This window comes from Caenorhabditis remanei, chromosome II (genome assembly GCF_010183535.1).
Source record: "Caenorhabditis remanei strain PX506 chromosome II, whole genome shotgun sequence".
In the NCBI taxonomy this organism is placed as follows: domain Eukaryota; kingdom Metazoa; phylum Nematoda; class Chromadorea; order Rhabditida; family Rhabditidae; genus Caenorhabditis; species Caenorhabditis remanei.
This window is the reverse complement of record NC_071329.1, coordinates 1,276,003-1,301,873: the sequence shown is the minus strand read 5'-3', so window position 1 is coordinate 1,301,873 and position 25,871 is coordinate 1,276,003. Positions and strand designations below refer to the sequence as shown.

The window sequence follows — 25,871 nt, the reverse complement described above, 5'->3', positions numbered from 1 at the left end:
GACACAATCAATAAATTGTTGCAAGTACGCTCTGCTGGACTCTTGTTTGAAGACGTTGTGTCTCCTATATTCATTGATTCCTTTTCAATAGAATGATGCCTTCGTTTCCATTTCTAAAACTACCATTTCTGGCTATTCAAAATACTGTACATCACATGAGTTGTACTGAAATGTAAGTATTTTTATAAAAAACCTCAAAAATGATATATTTTTCTAATTTAGAACCGAACTCTCTATGTGCTCCCGTAGATCCAAAAGATTAATGCAAAGCATTCGTCATCCGGGCCTTACCGACATTGAAATAACTATCGATCGACTTCGTATGTATGTAACACTTAAGAATAGAATGGAAGATTGCTTGAGTTGGTCCATCAAGACGGAACTAGAAGTGGAATCATTCCGACATCTCTACCGGGACGATGATCTGGGGGGAGTTAATGTTAAAGTGATGTGAGTCATCTCTTTATTTAAAGCATACTTGCAAAACGGGCCCGACATGGGTCAACCAGGCTTGCTCGGAGTCGGAGAATCAGATATCCGACATCTCCGATTCTCCGACTTTTTTCGGAGAAATTCTCCGAAATTCTCCGAAAAAAAAGTCGGAGAATTTCGAAGAATACCGGAGACAACGACACTCCAAACTCTGTTTTTAGGGTATTTTTACTGATAAAAGCTTCAAATGATGAATAAAAAAGTTTAAACATACTTGTCAACGGGCCGACGCGGGCCGACACGGGCCGCCTCGTAACTCGCATCAAAATAAATATTATTAGCTGATAAATATACCAAATTGTAGATCTCGACGAGTTCTATGTCTGTGACCTACTACGGGCCAGTCAGGGTTGGGAAATTCCGGGCCGGGCCGACTGAAAAATTTTCTTCGGCCCGGCTCCTGTAGAAATTTGAATATTGTTGAAAATTTTTTGAAAATTTTTTTGATTTTTTGCAAAAAAAACGTCGAATTTTCTACAATTTTATGGAAAACCGATAAAAACTGAAGCGTACAAGAATTTCAACTATTATTTTATAAAAATTTTCAAAAAATTGTGAAAAAATTGTGCTCATTTTTGAAGCCGGGCCGGGCTGAGGTTGAGGAGTCTGGGCCGGCCCGGAATTTCCCAACCCTGGGGCCAGTGTTGTTGGAAATTCCGACTTCCGACTTCCGGGTGTTTATTTTACTTCCGACATCCGACTTCCGGATAAGAAAATTTTCACTTTCCAACATCTCTGCTACGGGCCGGATAACTATTCGTTAATGTGCCGCGGGCCGGGCAAAAGTGCCAAAAAACACGAGCCTTTCTAGCCCGGCCCGCGGCACATTAACGAATAGCCATCCGGCCCGTAGTAAGCCACGGAGATGGACTCGTCGAAATCTACATTTTGGTATATTTTTCAGCTCATAGCCATTCAAGTTTTGCTGAAATTCTGGAGCTACATTTTTTTAAAGCAAATGATTTATTACTTCATTATTTTCCAGAAAATTCAACGACTCATGCTTCCTTATCTACGCTCCACGACAGCCAGAGAATTTCATTAAAACTCTTGTAGATCACTTGAAAGACGTATTCAAATTACCGCTTACAGTATATTTCAAACTAACTGAAATTGAGAATTATCGCAGATTTCTTCCCATTTTTCCAGTCTGTTATCGTTTCTTTTTCTACGGCATTGATAAGATATCTGGAGAGGAGTTGCAGTTTATTAAAGATAATGTAGTTGTGGAGTGGTGGGCTGAATATTACACATCTGAGAAGTAATTTTAATTCTGTTGATTTGTTATTTCTTGAAACTAATTAAAAATTGCACAAATTACCCTTTGTTTATTCTCTTTCGCTGTGTAAATGTACTGAACCACAGCTCTTACTAGGGAAGGCCCTCGACTCGGCCTGGTGTTATGGTACGTGATCTATATCATTGAAAAGCTGAGAAAATGCTGATTCCAAATATATATTCAGTTTTTGCCCTCAAGGTCTGGTATTCGAGAAAAACAAGGTCAAAGTTAGAAAAAAGACAAATTATTGCCTTTTTAACAAGCGAAAAATGTTTTGAAATTTTTTTGCGATTTTCGCGTGTTAAAAAGGCAATAATTTGTCTTTTTCTAACTTTGACCTTGTTTTTCTCGAATACTAGGCCTCGAGGGCAAAAACTGAATATATATTTGGAATCAGCATTTTCTCAGCTTTCCAATGATATAGATCACGTACCATAATTCCAGACCGAGTCGAGGGCCTTCCTTAGTTAGATGTTAAGCTCCCTTGTTTATGTTTTAAAAAATCTTGCTGTGTAATTATATAAATGTTTTTTTTTTTCATTTCCCAGAACAACTGAACAATTTCAAAGGTTTTTCTCAAACACTGCCAGCACCTCCCAGTTTTTGTTTTTGCAGTTCCTCTATCAATGTTTCTGAATAGTATAACATGACTACAGTATCGTGCAGTAACACATAAAATTTGATCTTTTTGATTTGAAAATGTTCATTTTTAAGAGGTTGTCATGGTATCACTGCTCGTCCAACAAAGTTCCTTTTTTATAAATCGTACATATCAAAAACAGTGCTCTATTTTTGAAGTTGACAACTTCTTTGTACGAGCCAAAATTTCTGTCGAAAATTCAAAAATTTTTAGAAGATTTTACACGGAAGCTGGAAGTGACATTTTCAAAACTGAAGTTGGAAGACGGAAGGAATTCTACACAGCTCTGGTGAACACTGATGTACTGGGTGCATACCACAAGTCTGGCCCACTGAACGTTTCTTGAGAAATAGCTATTTTCCCTGTGCGTCACTCGCTTTTGTAAACAACTTTCCCGGATTAGATCAAAATAATAGCTGCAAGAATAGACACAACATCAATATTTTTCAGAAACCGTAAAAACTGTCATACAACGGCACCTGTATTATAATGGTACCTCCTACATGTTCAAAATTCGCCACTAGTCATCTCCTGGTCATTTTCCATGACTCTGATTAGAATCAGCGTGATTAGTAGAGCATTTAGAAGAGCAAACAGAATGTCTAGAAAAGTTAGTTGTTCAGTGAACTTTTAAAAATCTCAAAAGGCAGCAACTTCTCTGGAAGATAGTACGGTAACTGCAATGAAGGAAAAAAGATTAAAAACCGCACCCGATATCATGTATTCTCTGATTTATCAACCATTACAACAAGAAGACAAACTTTATTTTTAAACTTTTGAGTAGTAAATCAATATGAAAGACAAGAAGCCTTAATTATCAGCTGTGTAGTAATAAGCCCATTGCTCTACAACAACATTATCTTTGACGTACTTTAGTTCTTCTTCTGACACCCCTTCAGTTGCATGAAAATAAAAACGTTTGCAGACTGGAAAAACGGGAAGAAATCTGAAGAAATTCTCCATTTTATATGGTTTAAAATTCACTTCGAGAGGAACTTTGAATACATCTTTCAAGTGATCCACGAGAGCTTTGATAACTGTTTCCGGATCGTGAGTACCATCGATCATGAAATTTGGTTCAGTGAGTTTCCTGGAAAAATGAGATTCAAGAAACAACCCCCTTTCCTCAAAAACTTACAAAACTCGAACACGATCGTTTTCAATAGTATCAACTCGGTTATATTTTAGGGGTCTCTCTTCATCCGTTTCGATTGACCAGAATGAACATTTTTTGATTCCATTCCGAAGTGCAACATACATACGATATTGATCAATAATTATTTCAATGTGGGTGGGCTCTGGGTGTCGGATGCTTTGCATTAATCGTTTTGATCTACGGGAGCACAGAGAGAGCTCAATTCTAAAACAGAAAAATATATCATTTGTGAAGTTTTTGATGAAATACTTACATTTCAGTGCAACTCAAGTTGTGTACAATATTTTGAATAGCCAGGAATGGTAACTTTAGAAATGGAAAATATAACATTTTACCAGCAAAAGGAAGAAATGGGAGAACGTTCGATAAATGAGGAAGGCGTATAATGCAGACAGATGTGACGTATTTGAGCAAGAGTCTAGCAGAGCGCGATTGCAATAATTTATTGATTATCCTATATGCTTGCTTTATTCATTGATTGTTCCCCCGCTCTCTATGGTCCTATCCAGGAAACAATGTCTGACTCCAATTCGTTTCCATTTCTAAAACTACCATTTCTGATTATTCAAAATGTTGTACATCACATGAGTTGTACTGAAATGTAAGTATTTTGAAAATAACTTTACAAATGATATATATTTTCCGCTTTAGAACCGAACTCTCTCTGTGCTCCCGTAGATCAAAGAGAATCGTTCAAAGTGTCCGATGTCCTGAGCCAGCTTATATTCAAATCTACCTCCATCGAAAGAATATGTCCATTTTTATCATGAACAGAGATCGCGCACAGTGCTCGTTTTGGACGGTTGCGATAAGAGGGAAAAAGTACCTTTTTAAATATCGGGTCGATACAATTGGTGGTGTGGATGTTAGAATTGCGTAAGTCCACAGAAAAGAAATATACATACATAAGAAATAAAGTTTTCTTTTCAGGAAAATTCACGAGTGCGGATTTCAAATTGAAGCTGTTGAAAACCCAGAAAAACCGATGAAATTAGTTGTAGATCACTTGAAAGATGTATTCAAACTACCGGTTGAAGTGGTTCTCATGCCGGATAAAATCAAAGATTTTCTCAGATTCATTCCCATTTTCCCCGTATGCAAAACTCTTTTTTTAAACGGAGGTGAAGCGATAACCAAAGAGGAATTGGAATATATTAAAGATAATGTTGTTGTTGAGAAGGTATTTGTCTGTTCGATTCCAATAAATTGATATTTTGATTATTCTCAGTTTTACTTCGCTTAGAAACCCAAAAGTGCATATGTGTCTTCTTTATTTTTATAATATATTAATTCAAAATGAATTTATTAAAGGAAATGTCTTTGCAATCTCATCGTCCAAATAATCCACACTTCTCGTTATTAGCGGTGCATTTTTATTAAAACTGCGCCCCATCGTTAACGAGAGAGTATCGGCAGAGAGAGACGCACAGATTTCTACAGTTTTTGACATATTCTGGCTATTTTTCATTTTCCAAAAAAATTATGGAATCTGTGCTGGAGGTAAAAGCTCGGCACAGTTCTTACAACTGCGCTCCACTGAAATTCCCTTGTCTCTTTTTCTCTGTATCTCTCAATTTCTTTTTCGGTAGGTTTCGGTGGAGATGTTGTATGAAGCCTACCGCGCTAACAATGTTCCGCATCGGTGGTAACAATCAATAAATTGTTACAAATGCGCTCCACTGGACTCTTGTTTGAACATGTCTGCCCTATGTACCTTCACTATTCATTGATTGTTCACCCCCCGCTCTCCACTATCCTATTCGGGGAGAAATGTCTGACTCACCTTCGTTTCCATTTCTAAGACTTCCATTCCTGGCTATTCAAAATATTGTGCATAACTTGAGTTGCACTGAAATGTGAGTTGTTTTAGTCGACAAGATATTCAGCAAGTGCGCCCTAAAGATAAAATTGGTGGAAAAGTAGAAATCCTCGATTTCAGCACTATTTGTAATGTCATCTTCAATCAATTATATATTTCCTCTACTTCAGAACCGAACTCTCCCTGTGCTCCCGTAGATCAAAACGGTTAATGCAAAGTATCCGACACACAGAACCCACTGGCATTGAGATAACTATCGATCGACTTCGTATGTATGTTGCACTAATGAACGGATTCGAAGTTTGTTCAATATGGTCCATCATAAAAACTGGATCAAACGATGAAAATTTTCGAAAACTCTTACGTGATGGTGCGATTGGAAGCGTTCATATTAAAGTTTTGTGAGTTTACATTCCAAAAAAACATACTTGTCAACCGGGCCGAAACGGGCCGACACGGGCCGGCGCGTAACTCGCGTCAAAATGAATATTATGAGCTGAAAAATATACCAAAATGTAGATTTCGACGAGTTCTATGCCCGTGACCTACTACGGGCCGGATGACTATTCGTTAATATGCCGCGGGCCGGGCTAGAATGGCTTTTTGGTCATTTTCGCGTTTTTTGGCACTTTTTCCCGGCCCGCGGCACATTAACGAATAGCCATCCGGCCCGTAGTAGTTCACGAACATAGAACTCGTCGAGATCTACATTTTAGTATATTTTTCCGCTCATAATATTCATTTTGACGCGAGTTACGCGCCGGCCCGTGTCGGCCCGTTTCGGCCCGGTTGACAAGTATGCAAAAAAAGATTACGTTCGTATATTGAAGCATATCGGTTAATTTTCTTTCCAGAAAGTTTGAAGGATCGCATTTCACAATTGACGCTCAACAACAGCCGGAGAATGCAATGAAAGCTCTTGTAGATCACATGAAAGACGTATTCAAACTACCGCTTACAGTATATTTTAAGCCATTTCGATTAGAGAATTATCGCAGATTTCTTCCCATTTTTCCAGTTTGTTATCGTTTGTATGTGTACAGTTCTGATAAGATATCAGAAGAGGAGTTGCAATTTTTCAAAGATAATGTGGTTGTAGAGTGGCTGACTGAATTTTACAAATCAAAGAAGTAATTTATTCACTTATTTTGTTGATGTACTGTCTCATTTCTACAGAATTAAGTGACGTCACGGCTCATGTCTTTGTATTCTATTTCTTCCTGTTTTACGGCTATGCATTTGTTATTATTCATTGATATTGGTTTTGTATAATGAAGGTATAACATTCTAGCTCCCTAATGATCTTATACAGTACACTACAAGCAGCTATAACAGTTTTGGTGTTTCCAGATGAAAATTCCAACTTTGAGAGAATTTCTCGGTATTCCCAATTGTCCAAAAAAGTAAATTATTGTATAAACCCTAGAAAACTAAAGAAGAGCTTTATTTTTGCAGTTGACAACTTTTTTGTACGGACACTCCCTAGAGAGTTATTGTAATTTTAAGGGAACATCTCAAAATCACTGTATTTTGCACTGAAATGGGACGATTTGAAAGAGAAATTACATTGTCCATATATATAGCTCTCTAGGGGGTGTCCGTACAAAACAGTTGTTTTTGGATATTTAGCTTTCTTGCAGTAATACCGTTGGGAGATAGTATGTTTTTCCCGGAGGAGGAAAAGGCAATATTTGAGCCCTTTCTGTATAACCCATCCCCTGGGAAGAGACCAAGGAATGGGTGACGTCACTAGACCGTAGTACAGAGAGGTCTAAGGAATACGGATTTGCATACTCCTCAGACAATCAATAAATTGTTACAAGTGCGCTCTGCTGGACTCTTGTTTGAAGACGTTGTGCCTCCTATATTCATTGATTCCTTTTCAATAGAAGGATGCCCGACTCCAATTCGTTTCCATTTCTAAGGCTACCATTCCTGGCTATTCAAAATGTTGTACATCACATGAGTTGTACTGAAATGTAAGTATTTTAAAAAGAACTTCACAAATGATATATATTTTTCTGTTTCAGAACGGAGCTCTCCCTGTGCTCTCGTAGATCAAAGAGTATTGTTCGAAGCGTCCGATGTCCTGAACCGACTTATATTGAAATCTACCTCCATCGAAAGAATATGTCCATTTATGTCATGAACAGAAATCGCGCACAGTGCTCGTTTTGGACGGTTGCGATGATACAACGAGGGAAAAAGGACCCTTCTAAATATCGGGTCTATACAATTGGCGGTGTGGATGTTAGAATTGCGTAAGTCCACAGAAAGGAATAAATACATAAGAAATAAAGTTTTCTTTGCAGGAAAATTGACGAGTGGGGATTTCGAATTGAAGCTGTTGAAAACCCAGAAAAACCGTTGAAATTAGTTGTAGATCACTTGAGAGATGTGTTCAAACTACCGCTTGAAGTGGTTTTCATGCCGGATAAAATCAAAGATTTTCTCAGATTCATTCCCATTTTCCCAGTCTGCAAAACTCTTCTTCTAAACGGAGGTGAAGCGATAACCAAAGAAGAATTGGAATATATCAAAGGTAATGTTGTTGTTGAGTATTTATTTGACTGTTCGATTCCAATAAATTGATAAATTGATTGTTCTCGGTTTCACTGGTGACCGAGAAATCCAAATATATGTGTCTTTTTCTGTTATTCACATTAATTTTGAATGAATTTACACAAAAAAAGTCGAAAATGACCCAGTTAGCGTTAAGGCACGCTCTACGTGTAGGGAAGGGAGGCCCCTTGTTGTATTACACACTCTCTCGCCTTTCTCGGCGTCTCTCGTGGCGACGACGGTCAGACAGTGGGAGAAAGAATAGAGTCAGATGACCAGAGGGCGCGCCGCCGCAATGCCTTCTCGCGCTCACTACTGGCACTGACCGGAGATGGCCGATTTTCGGACATCTAGGCCACGAAAAACAGAAATGTTTTCTACTACTCTCAACCTTCATTTTCTAATATTCACAACACATAGTACTCAGTTCTCTTGATTCTTTAGATTTTCACCAAGCCACCATACCGGTCTGTGTACTTGCATGAAACTCCTTCTCCCGAAAAAAGCAATAACGACTCGTGTCGTTTTGAGACAAGTGAAGTAATAGATCTCATTTTCCGTTTGTCCGTACAGTATCATCTTGTGAGCGCAGAATCGAAATGTCTCGTTGTCAAGGGTGATTCTTTTGTTCTTTGCATTACGTTTCGGTCCGAAATATGACAACAACTCCGATTTTTCAGCGTTCTGCAAGAAAAAACACATAAAATCAACCAAAACTTTAAATTTCTTACAGTTAAGTTGAAAAAGAATCCTTTCCTAAAAATTGTCTCATTGTCGGAAAGTCTAAAAACAGAGCACGCTCCAATCGTCGGATTACTATTCAAAAATTGGTCGATCACGTCCGTATAATTTACAAGATGGGGCTGTTGTGCTGAAAATTTCTGATTTCGCTCTAGAGACCAAACACAGTAAACTTACGAAATTGTGGCATTGGACAAGGAGCCAGACAATTCGCGGGATCTCTACGCACTATCTCCAACATATCACGGACGTTTTCATGCAAAGTTGGGAATAGCTGATCAGTTTCTCTTCCGTTTTCAAAATTTCTATTGAGAATAATGGCTCTCTGTTGAAGTGTGCGCATAGCATCTCTTACACAATTCGAATGGCTGAAACATAGAAAGTGAGAACTCTTCTTCTCGAACAATGATGAATCTTCTCGAGTACACTTACTCGTGTGCTGGTTGTTGCATATTCAATGGCTGGAAGACGGTGCCGAGTCTACGATTTATTTAATGGGAATGACGAAATTTTTCCTTACCCCCATTTTTTAAAACTTTTTTGGAGCATCTGAGGTCACTTTTTCTTATGAAAAGGCTATGCTAAGTTCACGTGGTATCTTTTTTCTAAATTGTGAACCTTTGAATTAGAATGAAAATTCATCTACTTAAAATTATAAAACAGTCATACAAAAAGAAGAATTTAAATTTTCTGTAAATAAAGAATGGTACATATTAGGAGAGAGCGAATCAATCGATAATTCAAGAGACTTTCGAGTAATTATTATCCGCATTTTTTATCAATTTCAGTTTCGGTATTTTCGGTTTTCCGTCGTCTTCACTGATGGCTCGTTTTGGCGGTCGGATTGGGTATTTCTGAAAAAAAACTCACTTTTTATTCAAAAAATCGATAATTTTCAGTTTTTTTTTCGATTTTTTCACAAAAAAGTGGGCGTGGCTTAAAGTGGGCGGAGCCAAGACGTACCGGCTCCGAATAGATTCCAATCGAGCTTTTCCACGTCTGGAGCAGCGGTTTCCACTGTCCGTTCACCACTTCGTTGTATATTGTCGTTTCCACTTTTTTGATACGGAATCCTGAAAATTTTTTTGGAAAAATGTCGAAAAAATCTTTGTATTTTGCTTATTCTAGTTTTAAACTATCGTTTCTGCAAGAAAAACGACGAAAAATGAGTGAAAACGGTAGGTGGCCGAGTTTTGGATTCCTAGGCCATCGAAATATTAGTGGCCTAAACATTTTTTTCAGAAAAACGCGAAAAAATTCGAACAATTTGACCCAAAAATCGCTAAATTCGAAGATTTGGGAAGTTAGGCCACCAAAATTAGGCCACCGAACTGTTGATGGCCTAACTTTCCGAAAATTATGCTTTCTAGGCCATAGAAGTTTAAAAAAACTTCAAAAAATGATAAAAAGCGGTAGGTGGCCGAGTTTTGGATTCCTAGGCCATCGAAATAATGGTGGCCTAGAAAACCCCATAGAAAATCGAATTCTGAAATTTCAAACATTTTCCGGGTAAAAAACGAGCAAAATTGAGTCAAAATCAACTGTGGCCGAGTTTTGGATTCCTAGGCCACCAAAAAACTGATGACCTAGAAATTCGGATTTTCATATTATTAACGTTTCCCTTTCTGGTGGCCTAGAAAACTCAATTGGTGGCCGAGGAATCCGAATTTAGGCTCGCCTTGCAGACAAGAAAAACTTTTAAAAATGAGTAAAAACGGTAGGTGGCCGAGTTTTGTATTTCTAGGCCATTGAAATATCGGTGGCCTAGAAACCCCCATAGAAAATCGAATTCTGAAATTTCAAACGTTTTCCGGGCAAAAAACGAGAAAAATCGAGTCAAAATCATCTATGGCCGAGTTTTGGATTCCTAGGCCACCAACAAAAAACTGGTGGACTAGAAATCAGTATTTTGCTTATTCTGGTTTTTTACTATCATTTCTACAAGAAAAACGATGAAAAATGAGTGAAAACGGTAGGTGGCCGAGTTTTGGATTTCTAGGCCACCGAACTGTTGATGGCCTAACTTTCCGAAAATTATGCTTTCTAGGCCATAGAAGTTTAAAAAAACTTCAAAAAATGATAAAAAGCGGTAGGTGGCCGAGTTTTGGATTCCTAGGCCATCGAAATAATGGTGGCCTAGAAAACCCCATAGAAAATCGAATTCTGAAATTTCAAACATTTTCCGGGTAAAAAACGAGCAAAATTGAGTCAAAATCAACTGTGGCCGAGTTTTGGATTCCTAGGCCACCAAAAAAACTGGTGGTCTAAAAATGTAAAATTACAATTTTTCTCTTTTTTTTCATAAAAATTTGGAAAAAAGAAAAAAAAAGTTAGGCGGCCGAGTTTTGGTTTTCTAGGCCATCTTGAATAATGGTGGCCTAGAAATCTAATTCTGAAATATTCGACGTTTTCCGGGCAAAAAACGAGCAAAATCGAGTCAAAATCATCTATGGCCGAGTTTTGGATTCCTAGGCCACTAAAAAAAACTGGTGGACTAAAAATCTAAAATTACGAGTTTTGGTTTCCTAGGCCATCTTGAATAATGGTGGCCTAGAAATCCAAATTTTCACCCATGGCCGAGTTTTGGTTTCCTAGGCCACCACACTTACCCTGACGCTCTCTCTTGAAACTAATCAACATTTTGATGAGTGGCGGCTGAGTGGGGGGCGGAGCCTCCTCCGTCTTCATTTTTTTCGTCGGCGGCGGTGTGATTTCCGAGGAAGACTTCAGTTTGTTGTCGTTCTCATCGAAGTTGGGAACTCGATTGGGTGCAACATGTTCTGAAAAAAATTTGCATTAAAAAATTTGGATTTTGAAAAAAAAAATTTTCTGATTTTCTGAAAAAAAAATCGCTCCGCCCACTTTTGCAACCTACCTTATCGAAAAAAAATTTGGGCATAGCTTCCGCCTACGCGTGACTAAATGCGCTCTATTGATAATCTGATGGGAAAATTCCTGGATTTTCACATCAGTTTATCAATAGAGCGCATTTGCCACTGGGTTGCATTCAAAATTTAAAAAATTGGCCACAAACGCGCTCTATAGAGAATAGCTACAAGATTTTGACGGGATTTTTCACCAAATTATTATTGGAGCGCATTTTTCACCGATTATTTGAAAAAAGTCGCAATTTTTTAAAATAAATTATCATTAGAGCGCGTTATCTGCAAAAAATGTAAATTTGGGCATAGCTTCCGCCTACGCGTGACGAAATGCGCTCTATTGATAATCGGTGTGAAATTTCCGTAATTTTTACAGAATTTTCACATTCGATTATCATTAGAGCGCATTTGCCACTGGTTTTAATTCAAAAGTTGAAAATTTCAGTTTTAAGAAGTGGCCTAGGATCCGACAACTCGGCCATCGCGGTATCTCACCACGAAAATGATGACACAGGGAGAAACGAGTGCTACCGTAAGATTTTTGAAGCGGGAAGTTTGAATTTTTATTTTAAGGCGAAAAATGAAAATAAAATTCAAATTTCTCGCTCCAAAATAATACGGTAGCACTCGATGTGTCATCATTTTCGTGGTGAGATACCGTGATGGCCGAGTTGTCGGATCCTAGGCCACTTCTTAAAACTGAAATTTTCAACTTTTGAATTAAAACCAGTGGCTATAAATTGTATATATCAAAAACAGTGCTCTATTTTTGAAGTGGACAACTTTTTTGTACGAGCCAAAATTTCTGTCGAAAATTCAAAAATTTTCAGAAGATTTTACACGGAAGCTGGAAGTGACATTTTCAAAACTGAAGTTGGAAGACGGAAGGAATTCTACACAGCTCTGGTGAACACTGATGTACTGGGTGCATACCACAAGTCTGGCCCACTGAATGTTTCTTGAGAAATAGCTATTTTCCCTGTGCGTCTCTCGCTTTTGTAAACAATTTTCCCGGATTAGATCAAAATAATAGCTGCAAGAATAGACACAACATCAATATTTTTCAGAAACCGTAAAAACTGTCATACAACGGCACATGTATTATAATGGTACCTCCAACATGATCAAAATTCGCCACTAGTCATCTCCTGGTCATTTTCCATAACTCTGATTAGAATCAGCGTGATTAGTAGAGCATTTAGAAGAGCAAACAGAATGTCTAGAAAAGTTGTTCAGTGAAATTTTAAAAGTCTCAAAAGGCAGCAACTTCTCTGGAAGGTAGTTGAAAAATATAACAGCATGTCGTTATAATACAGTTTTTTACGGTAACTGCAATAAAGGAAAAAGGATTAAAAACCGCATCCGATATCATGTATCTTTTCTTATTATTCATCTATTTCAACAAGAAGACAAACTTTATTTTTAAACTTTTGAGTAGTAAATCAATATGAAAGACAAGAAGCCTTAATTATCAGCTGTGTAGTAATAAGCCTGTTGTTCTACAACAACATTATCCTTAACGTACTTTAGTTCTTCTTCTGACACCCCTTGAGTCGCATGAAAATAAAAACGTTTGCAGACTGGAAAAACGGGGAGAAATCTGAAGAAATTCTCCATTTTATATGGTTTAAAATTCACTTCGAGAGGAACTTTGAATACATCTTTCAAGTGATCCACGAGAGCTTTTAGAACTGTTTCTGGCTCGTGAGTACCATCGATCATGAAATTTGGTCCAGTGAGTTTCCTGGAAAAATGAGATTCAAGAAACAATTATTATTCCTCAAAAACTGACAAAACTCGAACACGAACGTTTTCAATAGTATCAACTCGGTTATATTTTATATGCGATTCCGTTCTGATTGACCAGAATAAACATTGTTTGATTCCATTCCGAAGTGCAACATACATACGATATTGATCAATAATTATTTCAATGTGGGTGGGCTCTGGGTGTCGGATGCTTTGCATTAATCGTTTTGATCTACGGGAGCACAGAGAGAGCTCAATTCTAAAACAGAAAAATATATCATTTGTGAAGTTTTTGATAAAATACTTACATTTCAGTACAACTCAAGTTGTGTACAATATTTTGAATTGGTAGGAATGGAAGCTTTAGAAATGGAAAATATAACATTTTACCAGCAAAAGGAAGAAATGGGAGAACGCTCGATAAATGAGGAAGGTATATAGTGGAGACAGATGTCTAGCAGAGCGCGCTTGCATTAGTTTATTGATTGTAAGGAACAAATTACCTGGCAATTTCTTTTTTATTTATCAGAGGAAAAAAGTTGTTTGAAATGAAAGCGGTGTAAATTACATATCAAAAGTTGAGGGAATTACGACGGATTGACAGTGCGTTTTATATATAAGAATAATAGCTGCAGGGTTGAGATAACACTTTTTGAGATGGTAAAAACTGAACAAGTAAATAAACACCAAAAAAAATTAATCAATTTTTAACAAATGCAGAGGATACAACATTTACGAGCCGTAAAAACAGGAAGAAATTGAAAAGACAAAGACATGAGCCGTAACGGCACTTAATTCTGTAGAAATGAAACAGTACATCAACAAAATAAGTGAATAAATTACTTCTTTGATTTGTAAAATTCAGCCTGCCACTCTACAACCACATTATCTTTGATGAACTGCAATTCTTCTTCTGATATCTTATCAGAACTGTACACATACAAACGATAACAAACTGGAAAAATGGGAAGAAATCTGCGATAATTCTCTAATCCAAATGGCTCGAACATCACTGTAAGCGGTAGTTTGAACACGTCTTTCATGTGATCTACAAGAGCTTTTATTGCTTTCTCCGGTTGAGTTGGTGCATCGATTTGAAAGTTGGAGTTTCCAAGACGTCTGAAAAACAATATAGTGATCAGGGCTGGGCATTGTTTGAGAGGTCAAATAAATTGTTTGACCAAATAATGTTTGAATATTTTTTCCAAACAGTTTATTTGATCAAATAATATTTGAATTTATTTTTCAAATAATTTATTTGACCAAACATTATTTGAAATTTTTTCTCAAATAATCAAATAATTTCAAATAATTTCAAACAACTCAAGAAAATGTTTTATTGCCAATAAAAAGGCAGTAAAAAGAAAAAAAAACAGTACGTTATATTTTAAAACATGTAAAAATCAAGGAAAAATACTATTTTTTGTTAAATTTTCCGTCCTGACAGACTTTCTCGAGTTCGAAGTAATTATTTTCCCCTAACCATTCGGCAGTTTGAAGAGAAAAATTCATAAATGATACAAAGAAATTGGTTTCAAATTATTTGAAAATTTTCAAATAATTTGGTCAAATAATTTTATTTGATATGAATTTGTCAAACATTATTTGGTCAAACAATTTGTTTGAAAAAAAAGTTCAAATAATTATTTGAAGCAATTTATTTGACTTTTAACCCAAATTTCAAATAATTCAAATAATCAAACAAATAATTTGCCCAGCCCTGATAGTGATACATAATAAGCATGTACTTGATTGTACAGTCCGGTCAAATAAATCTATTGAAAAATAAGAACTCACAGAATTCGAATGGAAACCTTATCAATAACGTCTTCACGATAATCTGTTGTCGAGAATAACTCTTTTGTCACGCTCCAAATTGAACAGATTTCAAGTCCTTTCAGAAGTGCGATATACATACGAAGTCGATCAATAGTTATTTCAATACGAGTGAGTCCTGGGTGTCGAATGCTTTGCATTAACCGTTTTGATCTACGAGAGCACAGGGAGAGTTCGGTTCTGAAAACGAAGAGACTTATATTGAAGAGAATCGAATGAATTCTAAGCATTTCAGTGTTGGAAAAAGTAGATACCGTTTTCAAAATACAAATAAAATGAAAACTCACATTTCGGTGCAGCTCATACAATGTACAACATTTTGGATAGCTAGGAATGGAAGCTTTAGAAATGGGAAACTAGAAGACTCAACCATTTTTCTGAAGATAACACTGTCCTCCGCTTCGTAGGGACACAATCAATAAATTGTTGCAAGTACGCTCTGCTGGACTCTTGTTTGAAGACGTTGTGTCTCCTATATTCATTGATTCCTTTTCAATAGAATGATGCCTTCGTTTCCATTTCTAAAACTACCATTTCTGGCTATTCAAAATACTGTACATCACATGAGTTGTACTGAAATGTAAGTATTTTTATAAAAAACCTCAAAAATGATATATTTTTCTAATTTAGAACCGAACTCTCTATGTGCTCCCGTAGATCCAAAAGATTAATGCAAAGCATTCGTCATCCGGGCCTTACCGACATTGAAATAACTATCGATCGACTTCGTATGTATGTAACACTTAAGAATAGAATGGAAGATTGCTTGAGTTGGTCCATCAAGACGGAACTAGAAGTGGAATCATTCCGACATCTCTACCGGGACGATGATCTGGGGGGAGTTAATGTTAAAGTGATGTGAGTCATCTCTTTATTTAAAGCATACTTGCAAAACGGGCCCGACATGGGTCAACCAGGCTTGCTCGGAGTCGGAGAATCAGATATCCGACATCTCCGATTCTCCGACTTTTTTCGGAGAAATTCTCCGAAATTCTCCGAAAAAAAAGTCGGAGAATTTCGAAGAATACCGGAGACAACGACACTCCAAACTCTGTTTTTAGGGTATTTTTACTGATAAAAGCTTCAAATGATGAATAAAAAAGTTTAAACATACTTGTCAACGGGCCGACGCGGGCCGACACGGGCCGCCTCGTAACTCGCATTAAAATAAATATTATTAGCTGATAAATATACCAAATTGTAGATCTCGACGAGTTCTATGTCTGTGACCTACTACGGGCCAGTCAGGGTTGGGAAATTCCGGGCCGGGCCGACTGAAAAATTTTCTTCGGCCCGGCTCCTGTAGAAATTTGAATATTGTTGAAAATTTTTTGAAAATTTTTTTGATTTTTTGCAAAAAAACGTCGAATTTTCTACAATTTTATGGAAAACCGATAAAAACTGAAGCGTACAAGAATTTCAACTATTATTTTATAAAAATTTTCAAAAAATTGTGAAAAAATTGTGCTCATTTTTGAAGCCGGGCCGGGCTGAGGTTGAGGAGTCTGGGCCGGCCCGGAATTTCCCAACCCTGGGGCCAGTGTTGTTGGAAATTCCGACTTCCGACTTCCGGGTGTTTATTTTACTTCCGACATCCGACTTCCGGATAAGAAAATTTTCACTTTCCAACATCTCTGCTACGGGCCGGATAACTATTCGTTAATGTGCCGCGGGCCGGGCAAAAGTGCCAAAAAACACGAGCCTTTCTAGCCCGGCCCGCGGCACATTAACGAATAGCCATCCGGCCCGTAGTAAGCCACGGAGATGGACTCGTCGAAATCTACACTTTGGTATATTTTTCAGCTCATAGCCATTCAAGTTTTGCTGAAATTCTGGAGCTACATTTTTCTAAAGCAAATGATTTATTACTTCATTATTTTCCAGAAAATTCAACGACTCATGCTTCCTTATCTACGCTCCACGACAGCCAGAGAATTTCATTAAAACTCTTGTAGATCACTTGAAAGACGTATTCAAATTACCGCTTACAGTATATTTCAAACTAACTGAAATTGAGAATTATCGCAGATTTCTTCCCATTTTTCCAGTCTGTTATCGTTTCTTTTTCTACGGCATTGATAAGATATCTGGAGAGGAGTTGCAGTTTATTAAAGATAATGTAGTTGTGGAGTGGTGGGCTGAATATTACACATCTGAGAAGTAATTTTAATTCTGTTGATTTGTTATTTCTTGAAACTAATTAAAAATTGCACAAATTACCCTTTGTTTATTCTCTTTCGCTGTGTAAATGTACTGAACCACAGCTCTTACTAGGGAAGGCCCTCGACTCGGCCTGGTGTTATGGTACGTGATCTATATCATTGAAAAGCTGAGAAAATGCTGATTCCAAATATATATTCAGTTTTTGCCCTCAAGGTCTGGTATTCGAGAAAAACAAGGTCAAAGTTAGAAAAAAGACAAATTATTGCCTTTTTAACAAGCGAAAAATGTTTTGAAATTTTTTTGCGATTTTCGCGTGTTAAAAAGGCAATAATTTGTCTTTTTCTAACTTTGACCTTGTTTTTCTCGAATACTAGGCCTCGAGGGCAAAAACTGAATATATATTTGGAATCAGCATTTTCTCAGCTTTCCAATGATATAGATCACGTACCATAATTCCAGACCGAGTCGAGGGCCTTCCTTAGTTAGATGTTAAGCTCCCTTGTTTATGTTTTAAAAAATCTTGCTGTGTAATTATATAAATGTTTTTTTTTTTCATTTCCCAGAACAACTGAACAATTTCAAAGGTTTTTCTCAAACACTGCCAGCACCTCCCAGTTTTTGTTTTTGCAGTTCCTCTATCAATGTTTCTGAATAGTATAACATGACTACAGTATCGTGCAGTAACACATAAAATTTGATCTTTTTGATTTGAAAATGTTCATTTTTAAGAGGTTGTCATGGTATCACTGCTCGTCCAACAAAGTTCCTTTTTTATAAATCGTACATATCAAAAACAGTGCTCTATTTTTGAAGTTGACAACTTTTTTGTACGAGCCAAAATTTCTGTCGAAAATTCAAAAATTTTTAGAAGATTTTACACGGAAGCTGGAAGTGACATTTTCAAAACTGAAGTTGGAAGACGGAAGGAATTCTACACAGCTCTGGTGAACACTGATGTACTGGGTGCATACCACAAGTCTGGCCCACTGAATGTTTCTTGAGAAATAGCTATTTTCCCTGTGCGTCACTCGCTTTTGTAAACAACTTTCCCGGATTAGGTCACAATAATAGCTGCCTGAATAGACACAACATCAATATTTTTCAGAAACCGTAAAAACTGTCATACAACGGCACCTGTATTATAATGGTACCTCCAACATGATCAAAATTCGCCACTAGTCATCTCCTGGTCATTTTCCATGACTCTGATTAGAATCAGCGTGATTAGTAGAGCATTTAGAAGAGCAAACAGAATGTCTAGAAAAGTTAGTTGTTCAGTGAACTTTTAAAAATCTCAAAAGGCAGCAACTTCTCTGGAAGATAGTACGGTAACTGAGTAGTATAATGGAGGATTTCCCCCCCACCCCCCGGGATTTTCCCCCCGAGAATTTTTTTACAGTTGTTTTTTACAGTTGTTTTTTACAGTTGTTTTTTGAATTGTGTTTTTTACAGTTGTTTTTTACAGTTGTTTTTTGAAACTGTTTTATAGCTGTTTTTTTGAAACTGTTTTTGGAACTGTTTTTTATAGCTGTTTTTTGGAACTGTTTTTTTTAGAACTGTTCCTAATGCTGTTTTTTCAAAATTATTTCAAAAATTATTAAATTTTGTGTAAAAGCAGTTTTTGTCAAATTAATGTTTGTAATCCTTCTAAAACTTTGCCCAATTTTGTATGTCAAAAGAAAACAGATGCCGTGTAGTAAATGGGTTTACTTCAACAAACGAGTTTTACATGGAGGAGACATGGAAATTTTGAGGAGGCCCACAGTAATGGTCACCAGTGAGTATGGCAAGAAACATTTAAAATGAAAGTTTTAAATAAAATGGGGCGGAGTTAATGTTTGATTGAAAAAGGGGCGGAGCTTATATTCTAAGGTTGGGGATAATATGATCTTGACAAACTAACACTTTTTACTTCAACAAACGAGTTTTACATGGAGAACACAAAGAAATTTTGAGGAGGCCCTCTTCAACTTTGATTGTATCCTTACATTCCATACACAAGGTGATGCAGACAAATGCTCGCCCATCTCGCAATGTCACTCCCCTCTGTTTTGGAGTTCTGGGCTTTCTAGATTTCATGGAAATCATTTGTTTTCCATTCTTCCTTTTGGTTGGTGTGGCAGGCGGAGGCGATGGAGGTAGTGGAACTGAAATTGTACATTTTTTAATGAACAAGTGTGAGGGAAACATACTTTCAGATGGTGATGGCGGTGGTGGTTCTGGTTGTGGAGATGGTGATAAACTTGGTAGCCATCTATCGTATTGGACACTATAATATCCTCTGTTGACATTGGCAGGGCTTGGGTCGGGGAGTTGAGAATACATGGTCACCAGCGAGTGTGACAAGAAACGTTTGAAATGAAAGTTTAGAAATTTGAAGGGACGGAGCCAATGTCTAATTGCTCTAGATTGCAAAAGGGCGGAGTTTAAATCCTAAGATTGATAAATGAGTCGTTGAGCTCTTCAGTGACGTCATCGCCCGAGTGGAGTTTGATTAAGTAATGCAACTCGCAATTTTAAGGACATCATTAAGAGTTGGAATTCGTGATAAATGAGTTTCGGCCGTAGCAAGATGCACACAATTTGAATGACATCATATTATCCTCAATCTTCACACTGTTCCGGCAACACTCTTCTAGGAACAAAGAAAACACGGCGCCATTCCCCATTACAACTGATGGCATAACTGAAAATTTGCCTAAACCTCTATAGTCTTTATCAGCCAACTCACTTTTTTGCCATACAAAGTCTCCGGGTACTGGGTTTTGTCCAACCCATCGATATTGGTTTTCTAAAAATTAAAAAATTTCAGCATTTTTAAATTCAAACTTACCATAGAAAAACGTAAAGTTTCGTAGTACATTGTCGGGGTACTTCATGGCATATGTTTTTTTTGACAGTCTATACAAAATTGGATTGTAGCAACATCATCCTGGAGTTTGAAAGTTTTGCGGCAGCAATTACCCAAACTGAATACCATGATGCCTGGCCCGCTGAAGGGAGCTTGGAGATAAACTTCAGGCATGATTTTGCAGAATGACTATAGGCGACGAGAAAGTGAGGGGCGGAGTTTTAGACACATTTCAATTGACAAATTTCATTAATTTGAAGCAAACACTCAAGCAGACCATCTTCTGTGAGATTGACAAATGCAATCTTGTTAAATGAATCTTTTCAAAAGAGTGTTAGATTTATGTTGATAGAATATCACATTCGAACAGAAAAAAGTTGAATGTCAAAGCAATCGTCATGTTTAAAAGACAAGCCATCGAGTTTTTACGGGAGTGCAACAGACATTTACTATCAAATCGGACCCATACTGAGCAAGATATGTATGAAAACAATATAAAGAATTGGAATGGCACTGGAGTGTTTTGATGGCATAACAAAACTTAAGTGACGAGCAACATTTGGGGCAATAATTAATTACACAAAAACAAAGATGTACCCCCGTACGTTTACCTAGTGTAAAAAGTGTAATAGTAAAGAGCTTCTACGCGCACCGCGCAGCTTCTGCATCACTCTTTAGCCTATTCGACAGCGTTTATAGCCGTCTCCAAAGTTTTTGATTTTTATAGAATTCGTTTTTTCAAATAATATTTCGACACTCCAGGTTAGTTTTATTGTGCTCTGAATGCAAAAGATATTGAACAAACTCAGAACATTTCAGTTTTCCCAAATTGGATACATTTGTAAATTACAAGGATATAACTTTTGGAGAGTTGATTTGGAGAGGACACGATTTTGGTTCGAGCCGATTTGACAAATTTGGCCAAAGATAGTGTTGAAAGAAAACAACTATTCAACATGGAGAGGACTTTGATAGAGGAGGACAAGCCAAGCTCAAAAACAAACAAACGGTAGAAGCAAAAAGTTTTTGAAGCAGTGCGGACTGGCCAAGCAAAAGTGTGATGTCTGCCACGAAATCTTCTACAGCCGAGCGTGCTATGTATACACAATTCAGCCTATCCGACTCCAGAAAACCAACAAATCAATGTTTGCGGTATCAATAGTGAGTTTTTTCATAAATTTTCAGATCACTATAACCATTTTTTCAGTTGCGAAACGTGTTGCAAGTCTGTTCTACCACAACAATCACCATGATGGGAACGGAACCGGTCATCACCTACACAATTTTTGTCTTCACCGAAAAACTGAAAATGCATACAACGTCAGGGTTCCCAGATTATGTAAGTCTTTATCAAATGTTGACTTTTAGAATTTTATTTCAATTTGAACTTTTTGCTATTTTCAGTTTCATCATCATGATCTGATCTACACCGTCATAATAATTGCCTAAATCCTCCTTTACTCAAAAAATTAATTTCATTCCAAAACTTTCTACTTTACTTATATATTTTCACTTGATAAATTATGAGTATTCAATTTGAAAAATGATTCAAATACTATGGCAACACGTCCCACCACACAGTGTAATACTGGAATGAAGAGAGGATACATTCAGAGTTCCTGAGTGCGCATTCAAAAAAAAGACAACTTTCTCTTTTAGAATGGAGGGTTAGTGAGTAAGTGAGAATGACAGCTATCAAGTCAAATTTCAATTGTAAATCTCAAAATAATTCATTCAAACCCACCAGGGAATAAGACACGGATGCAGTGGATGAATCATCAGTGATTGCTCCTTTTGGGTTTCCAATCGGCTTGAAACAAGAAAACAGTTTAATCTTTAATAAACCCTAAACTTACTGTGCCGGAACTTTCAATTTGGAAAGGACGATTTTTAGACATTTCAAGTGGGTATGAATCGTTTTCCTTATGCATTTCAGGGTTTGGGCCAACTGACTCCTTGGTAGAAGCCATTTCTTCCTGCGGTGATGAAGAATCACTTGAATGCATTCAGGGGTAGGCTGGTGGATGAAAAGTTTGATCATATGCCTCATTCTATTTGTCTTGGCTCTTTTATACGCTAGGAAAAATGGGCGGCGCCTCGAGGGCCATTAATCTTATCAACGCGTGGGCGTTGGAAATGACGGCACTTTTAATCGAAATGACGTCACTTTTTGTTCGAAATAGCAGTTGGCGGAGCCGTAGAGCCATTAATCTTATCAACGCGTGGGCATTGGAAATGATGTCACTTTTCGTTAAAATGACGTCACTTTTTGTTCGAAATAGCAGTTGGCGGAGCCGTAGAGCCATTAATCTTATCAATGCGTGGGCGTTGGAAATGATGTCACTTTTCGTTAAAATGACGTCACTTTTTGTTCGAAATAGCAGTTGGCGGAGCCGTAGAGCCATTAATCTTATCAATGCGTGGGCGTTGGAAATGATGTCACTTTTCTTTGAAATGACGTCACTTTTTGTTCGAAATAGCAGTTGGCGGAGCCGTAGAGCCATTAATCTTATCAATGCGTGGGCATTGGAAATGATGTCACTTTTCGTTAAAATGACGTCACTTTTTGTTCGAAATAGCAGTTGGCGGAGCCGTAGAGCCATTAATCTTATCAACGCGTGGGCATTGGAAATGATGTCACTTTTCGTTAAAATGACGTCACTTTTTGTTCGAAATAGCAGTTGGCGGAGCCGTAGAGCCATTAATCTTATCAATGCGTGGGCGTTGGAAATGATGTCACTTTTCGTTAAAATGACGTCACTTTTTGTTCGAAATAGCAGTTGGCGGAGCCGTAGAGCCATTAATCTTATCAATGCGTGGGCGTTGGAAATGATGTCACTTTTCGTTAAAATGACGTCACTTTTTGTTCGAAATAGCAGTTGGCGGAGCCGTAGAGCCATTAATCTTATCAACGCGTGGGCATTGGAAATGATGTCACTTTTCGTTAAAATGACGTCACTTTTTGTTCGAAATAGCAGTTGGCGGAGCCGTAGAGCCATTAATCTTATCAACGCGTGGGCATTGGAAATGATGTCACTTTTCGTTAAAATGACGTCACTTTTTGTTCGAAATAGCAGTTGGCGGAGCCGTAGAGCCATTAATCTTATCAATGCGTGGGCGTTGGAAATGATGTCACTTTTCGTTGAAATGACGTCACTTTTTGTTCGAAATAGCAGTTGGCGGAGCCGTAGAGCCATTAATCTTATCAATGCGTGGGTGTTGGAAATGATGTCACTTTTCTTTGAAATGACGTCATCTTTTGAAGAACTTTATATGCACACTATGGATCGTCAAAAAGATATTGAGAGTCATGGGTATAAAGTAACGGCTATATGGGAATGTCAAATCCGTCGAGAGTTAAAGGCGAGCAAGGAAATGAGAACCTTTTTTGAACATGTGAGTTTTGTAGCTGAAAATGAGTAAAAATATTAAAATTTTAGTGTCGGCATACCCACAATCTTGTGCCTCGGGAGAGCATGTTTGGAGGTCGAACGCAACCATTTCAAGCATACGCGAAGGCGGACGAAGACCACACAATCGAATATTTGGACTATTGTAGTTTGTATCCGTGGACGAATATGAAGGGTGCCTTCTATCCGAAAGGCCAGCCAAATGTGATTAGGAGCGATTTCGAGAAAGTAGTTCCGGGAAAACCTTTGAGCTATCGTGGCATCGTGTTTTGTGACATCTTACCGCCGCTCAATCTAGAGTTTGGAGTGCTGCCTTTTCGAGCCGGAAACAAGCTGCTCTTCCCACTGTGTAGGACATGTGCCATTCAGTCTAACGGAAAACGATGCACACACAATGAGGAGAAGCAGCGCTATTTGACTGGCAGTTGGGTGTCGGAGGAGCTGAACTTGGCCATCGAGATGGGATACAAAGTGAAGAGGATCCATGAGGTGTGGCATTGGGAGGACTCCAAGTGGTTCAAAGGCGGGTTCTTTGAGAGCTTTTTGGCCCCACTCTTGAAGCTGAAGCATGAGGCTTCTGGGTGGCCGAGGCCGGACATGAGCGACGAAGATAAGCAGAAACACATTGATGCCATCTTTAAAAACGATGGAATAAGGATTTGTGCTGAGAATGTGAAAAAGAACCCGGCTCTCCGTCAATTGGCAAAGCTGTTCTTGAATAGTGCCTGGGGCAAATTTGCCCAGAATCCTCAGAAGACGGAAATTAAAATGTTCCACATTCAAGATTCTGATGGCATTTTTGCATTCTTCAACCAGGCACTTTATGAACCAACGGGATTGGTCGAGTTTGGAGCCAATCACGTCATCGTCTCTCGGGAGCCGCTCAAGGAAGGATTGGTTGGAGCCAAGTTCACCAACATTGTGTATGGCTCAATCACCACAGCAATTGCTCGACTTCGACTCTTTGAGGCAATGAGGCTTGTCGGTCAGGAGAACCTCATTTATTGCGGTAAGTTTTTTATTTCCTGAATCTTTAAAAAATGTAAATTTTCAGATACTGATTCCGTCATCTTCAAGCAAAAAATTGGAGAGGAACCACTCAAAGAATTGAAAGGAGATGGATTGGGGATGTTGACAGATGAGATTCCCGCAGGAACAAGAATCACAGAGGTTGTAACGGTGGCCCCAAAGTGCTATGCTTTGAAAATGGAAAGTGAGAATGGCAAGGTCAGCTACACTATAAAGTCCAAAGGAATGACCCTGAATTGTGCAACAATGGAGCATGTCTCTTTTGAGAAAATGAAAAAGATGGTGAGCTTTTATAATTCTTTCAAAATCAAAATTTTTAACTTTACAGATGGAGGATTATGTGGCAGGTGTGGAAGTTACACCGCTCTGCGGAACAAAGATGTCGATGAAGAGGCCGGCAAAGCGTCCGTTGGGCGAAATCACATCATCAATTTTGACAAAGAGGATGCGCCCCGTCACCGACAAGGGAGTCTTGGCTGATGAATGGACTCTTCCCTACGGCTGTCTGGATTGCGACACACAATTGGTGGAAAATTATCCACATTAAAATGTGTTTGAATTGTGTTTATATTGTGAGTGAATATTGTACAGGTTTTTTACGTGTTTTTATTGAAAATGTTTTATAAATTCAAGTGTAATATCGAGCTTTCTGGTACCCAGCTGGCCGAAGACACAGTGTAATCTTCCCATCGAACCAAGCATTCCCGCACACCTCTATGCACAGCACATCAATTCAATTTGTTCCACCAGTGTGATATGTGCACTTTGCCTGCTCTCTAGTGTAAATTCTACCCTAATCCTTATCACTATTTGTATCGACAACGTTATACAACACTGAGCGCCCGGGCAGCAATTTACTAACGCGAGAATCTCCCTTGCTCATAGCCTTGATCAAAAAACGCCTTTCGAAGCCAAACGCATATGATTTCCAACTCTGAACTAGTCATTTCACGATATTTTGATACACCTATAAAAATTTCATTCTATTTTCATGCGATGCGTGGTCACCCGTTGTAGAATGTTTTCTTCAAACATGATATGTTTTTTCAACCTTTTGTCACACACTTTATGAAAGCGACATATATTTTTCGCAAACACCCTAGATATTTTATCAATTTTGCACGTATTCTAAGTGTTTCAGTGTGTTGTTATGTCTTTGAAGAGAACATGTAGCTTCAACATCAGGGCAACGTTTCTTTTTTTACGCACCTAACGATATTTACAGTGATGCACACACTTTTTCGACAACGCATTCACATTTC

General features: G+C 37.9%; 10 protein-coding genes across 10 annotated transcripts; 4 read left to right on the top strand and 6 right to left on the bottom strand.

Moving 5' to 3' along the window:
- Nucleotides 1–92: 92 nt before the first annotated feature.
- GCK72_003886 (uncharacterized protein) lies at nucleotides 93–1,757 on the top strand (the record flags this gene model as incomplete). Its single annotated transcript, XM_053724311.1, has 3 exons — nucleotides 93–172; nucleotides 223–450; nucleotides 1,478–1,757. 3 exons carry the CDS (start codon nucleotides 93–95, stop codon nucleotides 1,755–1,757), a joined length of 588 nt encoding a protein of 195 aa, XP_053588505.1.
- Nucleotides 1,758–3,221: 1,464 nt separating this feature from the next.
- GCK72_003885 (uncharacterized protein) lies at nucleotides 3,222–3,897 on the bottom strand (the record flags this gene model as incomplete). Its single annotated transcript, XM_053724310.1, has 3 exons — nucleotides 3,222–3,501; nucleotides 3,550–3,771; nucleotides 3,821–3,897. The coding sequence occupies 3 exons, from the start codon at nucleotides 3,895–3,897 to the stop codon at nucleotides 3,222–3,224; spliced, it is 579 nt and encodes a 192-aa protein (XP_053588504.1).
- A 185-nt stretch (nucleotides 3,898–4,082) lies between these two features.
- GCK72_003884 (uncharacterized protein) lies at nucleotides 4,083–4,777 on the top strand (the record flags this gene model as incomplete). Its single annotated transcript, XM_003100262.2, has 3 exons — nucleotides 4,083–4,168; nucleotides 4,219–4,443; nucleotides 4,498–4,777. The coding sequence occupies 3 exons, from the start codon at nucleotides 4,083–4,085 to the stop codon at nucleotides 4,775–4,777; spliced, it is 591 nt and encodes a 196-aa protein (XP_003100310.2).
- A 2,502-nt stretch (nucleotides 4,778–7,279) lies between these two features.
- Nucleotides 7,280–7,978, top strand: GCK72_003883 (uncharacterized protein; the record flags this gene model as incomplete). Its single annotated transcript, XM_053724309.1, has 3 exons — nucleotides 7,280–7,365; nucleotides 7,417–7,647; nucleotides 7,699–7,978. The coding sequence occupies 3 exons, from the start codon at nucleotides 7,280–7,282 to the stop codon at nucleotides 7,976–7,978; spliced, it is 597 nt and encodes a 198-aa protein (XP_053588503.1).
- Nucleotides 7,979–8,371: 393 nt separating this feature from the next.
- Nucleotides 8,372–9,141, bottom strand: GCK72_003882 (uncharacterized protein; the record flags this gene model as incomplete). The annotated part of the gene is made up of 4 exons (XM_053724308.1): nucleotides 8,372–8,632; nucleotides 8,680–8,819; nucleotides 8,867–9,057; nucleotides 9,122–9,141. The coding sequence occupies 4 exons, from the start codon at nucleotides 9,139–9,141 to the stop codon at nucleotides 8,372–8,374; spliced, it is 612 nt and encodes a 203-aa protein (XP_053588502.1).
- A 288-nt stretch (nucleotides 9,142–9,429) lies between these two features.
- On the bottom strand, nucleotides 9,430–13,705 carry GCK72_003881 (uncharacterized protein; the record flags this gene model as incomplete). The annotated part of the gene is made up of 6 exons (XM_053724307.1): nucleotides 9,430–9,543; nucleotides 9,653–9,762; nucleotides 11,299–11,469; nucleotides 13,143–13,315; nucleotides 13,364–13,579; nucleotides 13,629–13,705. 6 exons carry the CDS (start codon nucleotides 13,703–13,705, stop codon nucleotides 9,430–9,432), a joined length of 861 nt encoding a protein of 286 aa, XP_053588501.1.
- A 454-nt stretch (nucleotides 13,706–14,159) lies between these two features.
- On the bottom strand, nucleotides 14,160–15,529 carry GCK72_003880 (uncharacterized protein; the record flags this gene model as incomplete). The annotated part of the gene is made up of 3 exons (XM_053724306.1): nucleotides 14,160–14,439; nucleotides 15,118–15,336; nucleotides 15,444–15,529. 3 exons carry the CDS (start codon nucleotides 15,527–15,529, stop codon nucleotides 14,160–14,162), a joined length of 585 nt encoding a protein of 194 aa, XP_053588500.1.
- A 127-nt stretch (nucleotides 15,530–15,656) lies between these two features.
- Nucleotides 15,657–17,320, top strand: GCK72_003879 (uncharacterized protein; the record flags this gene model as incomplete). Its single annotated transcript, XM_053724305.1, has 3 exons — nucleotides 15,657–15,736; nucleotides 15,787–16,014; nucleotides 17,041–17,320. 3 exons carry the CDS (start codon nucleotides 15,657–15,659, stop codon nucleotides 17,318–17,320), a joined length of 588 nt encoding a protein of 195 aa, XP_053588499.1.
- A 1,907-nt stretch (nucleotides 17,321–19,227) lies between these two features.
- GCK72_003878 (uncharacterized protein) lies at nucleotides 19,228–19,644 on the bottom strand (the record flags this gene model as incomplete). The annotated part of the gene is made up of 2 exons (XM_053724304.1): nucleotides 19,228–19,466; nucleotides 19,512–19,644. 2 exons carry the CDS (start codon nucleotides 19,642–19,644, stop codon nucleotides 19,228–19,230), a joined length of 372 nt encoding a protein of 123 aa, XP_053588498.1.
- A 203-nt stretch (nucleotides 19,645–19,847) lies between these two features.
- Nucleotides 19,848–20,198, bottom strand: GCK72_003877 (uncharacterized protein; the record flags this gene model as incomplete). Its single annotated transcript, XM_053724303.1, has 3 exons — nucleotides 19,848–20,005; nucleotides 20,051–20,110; nucleotides 20,153–20,198. 3 exons carry the CDS (start codon nucleotides 20,196–20,198, stop codon nucleotides 19,848–19,850), a joined length of 264 nt encoding a protein of 87 aa, XP_053588497.1.
- Nucleotides 20,199–25,871: the final 5,673 nt, after the last annotated feature.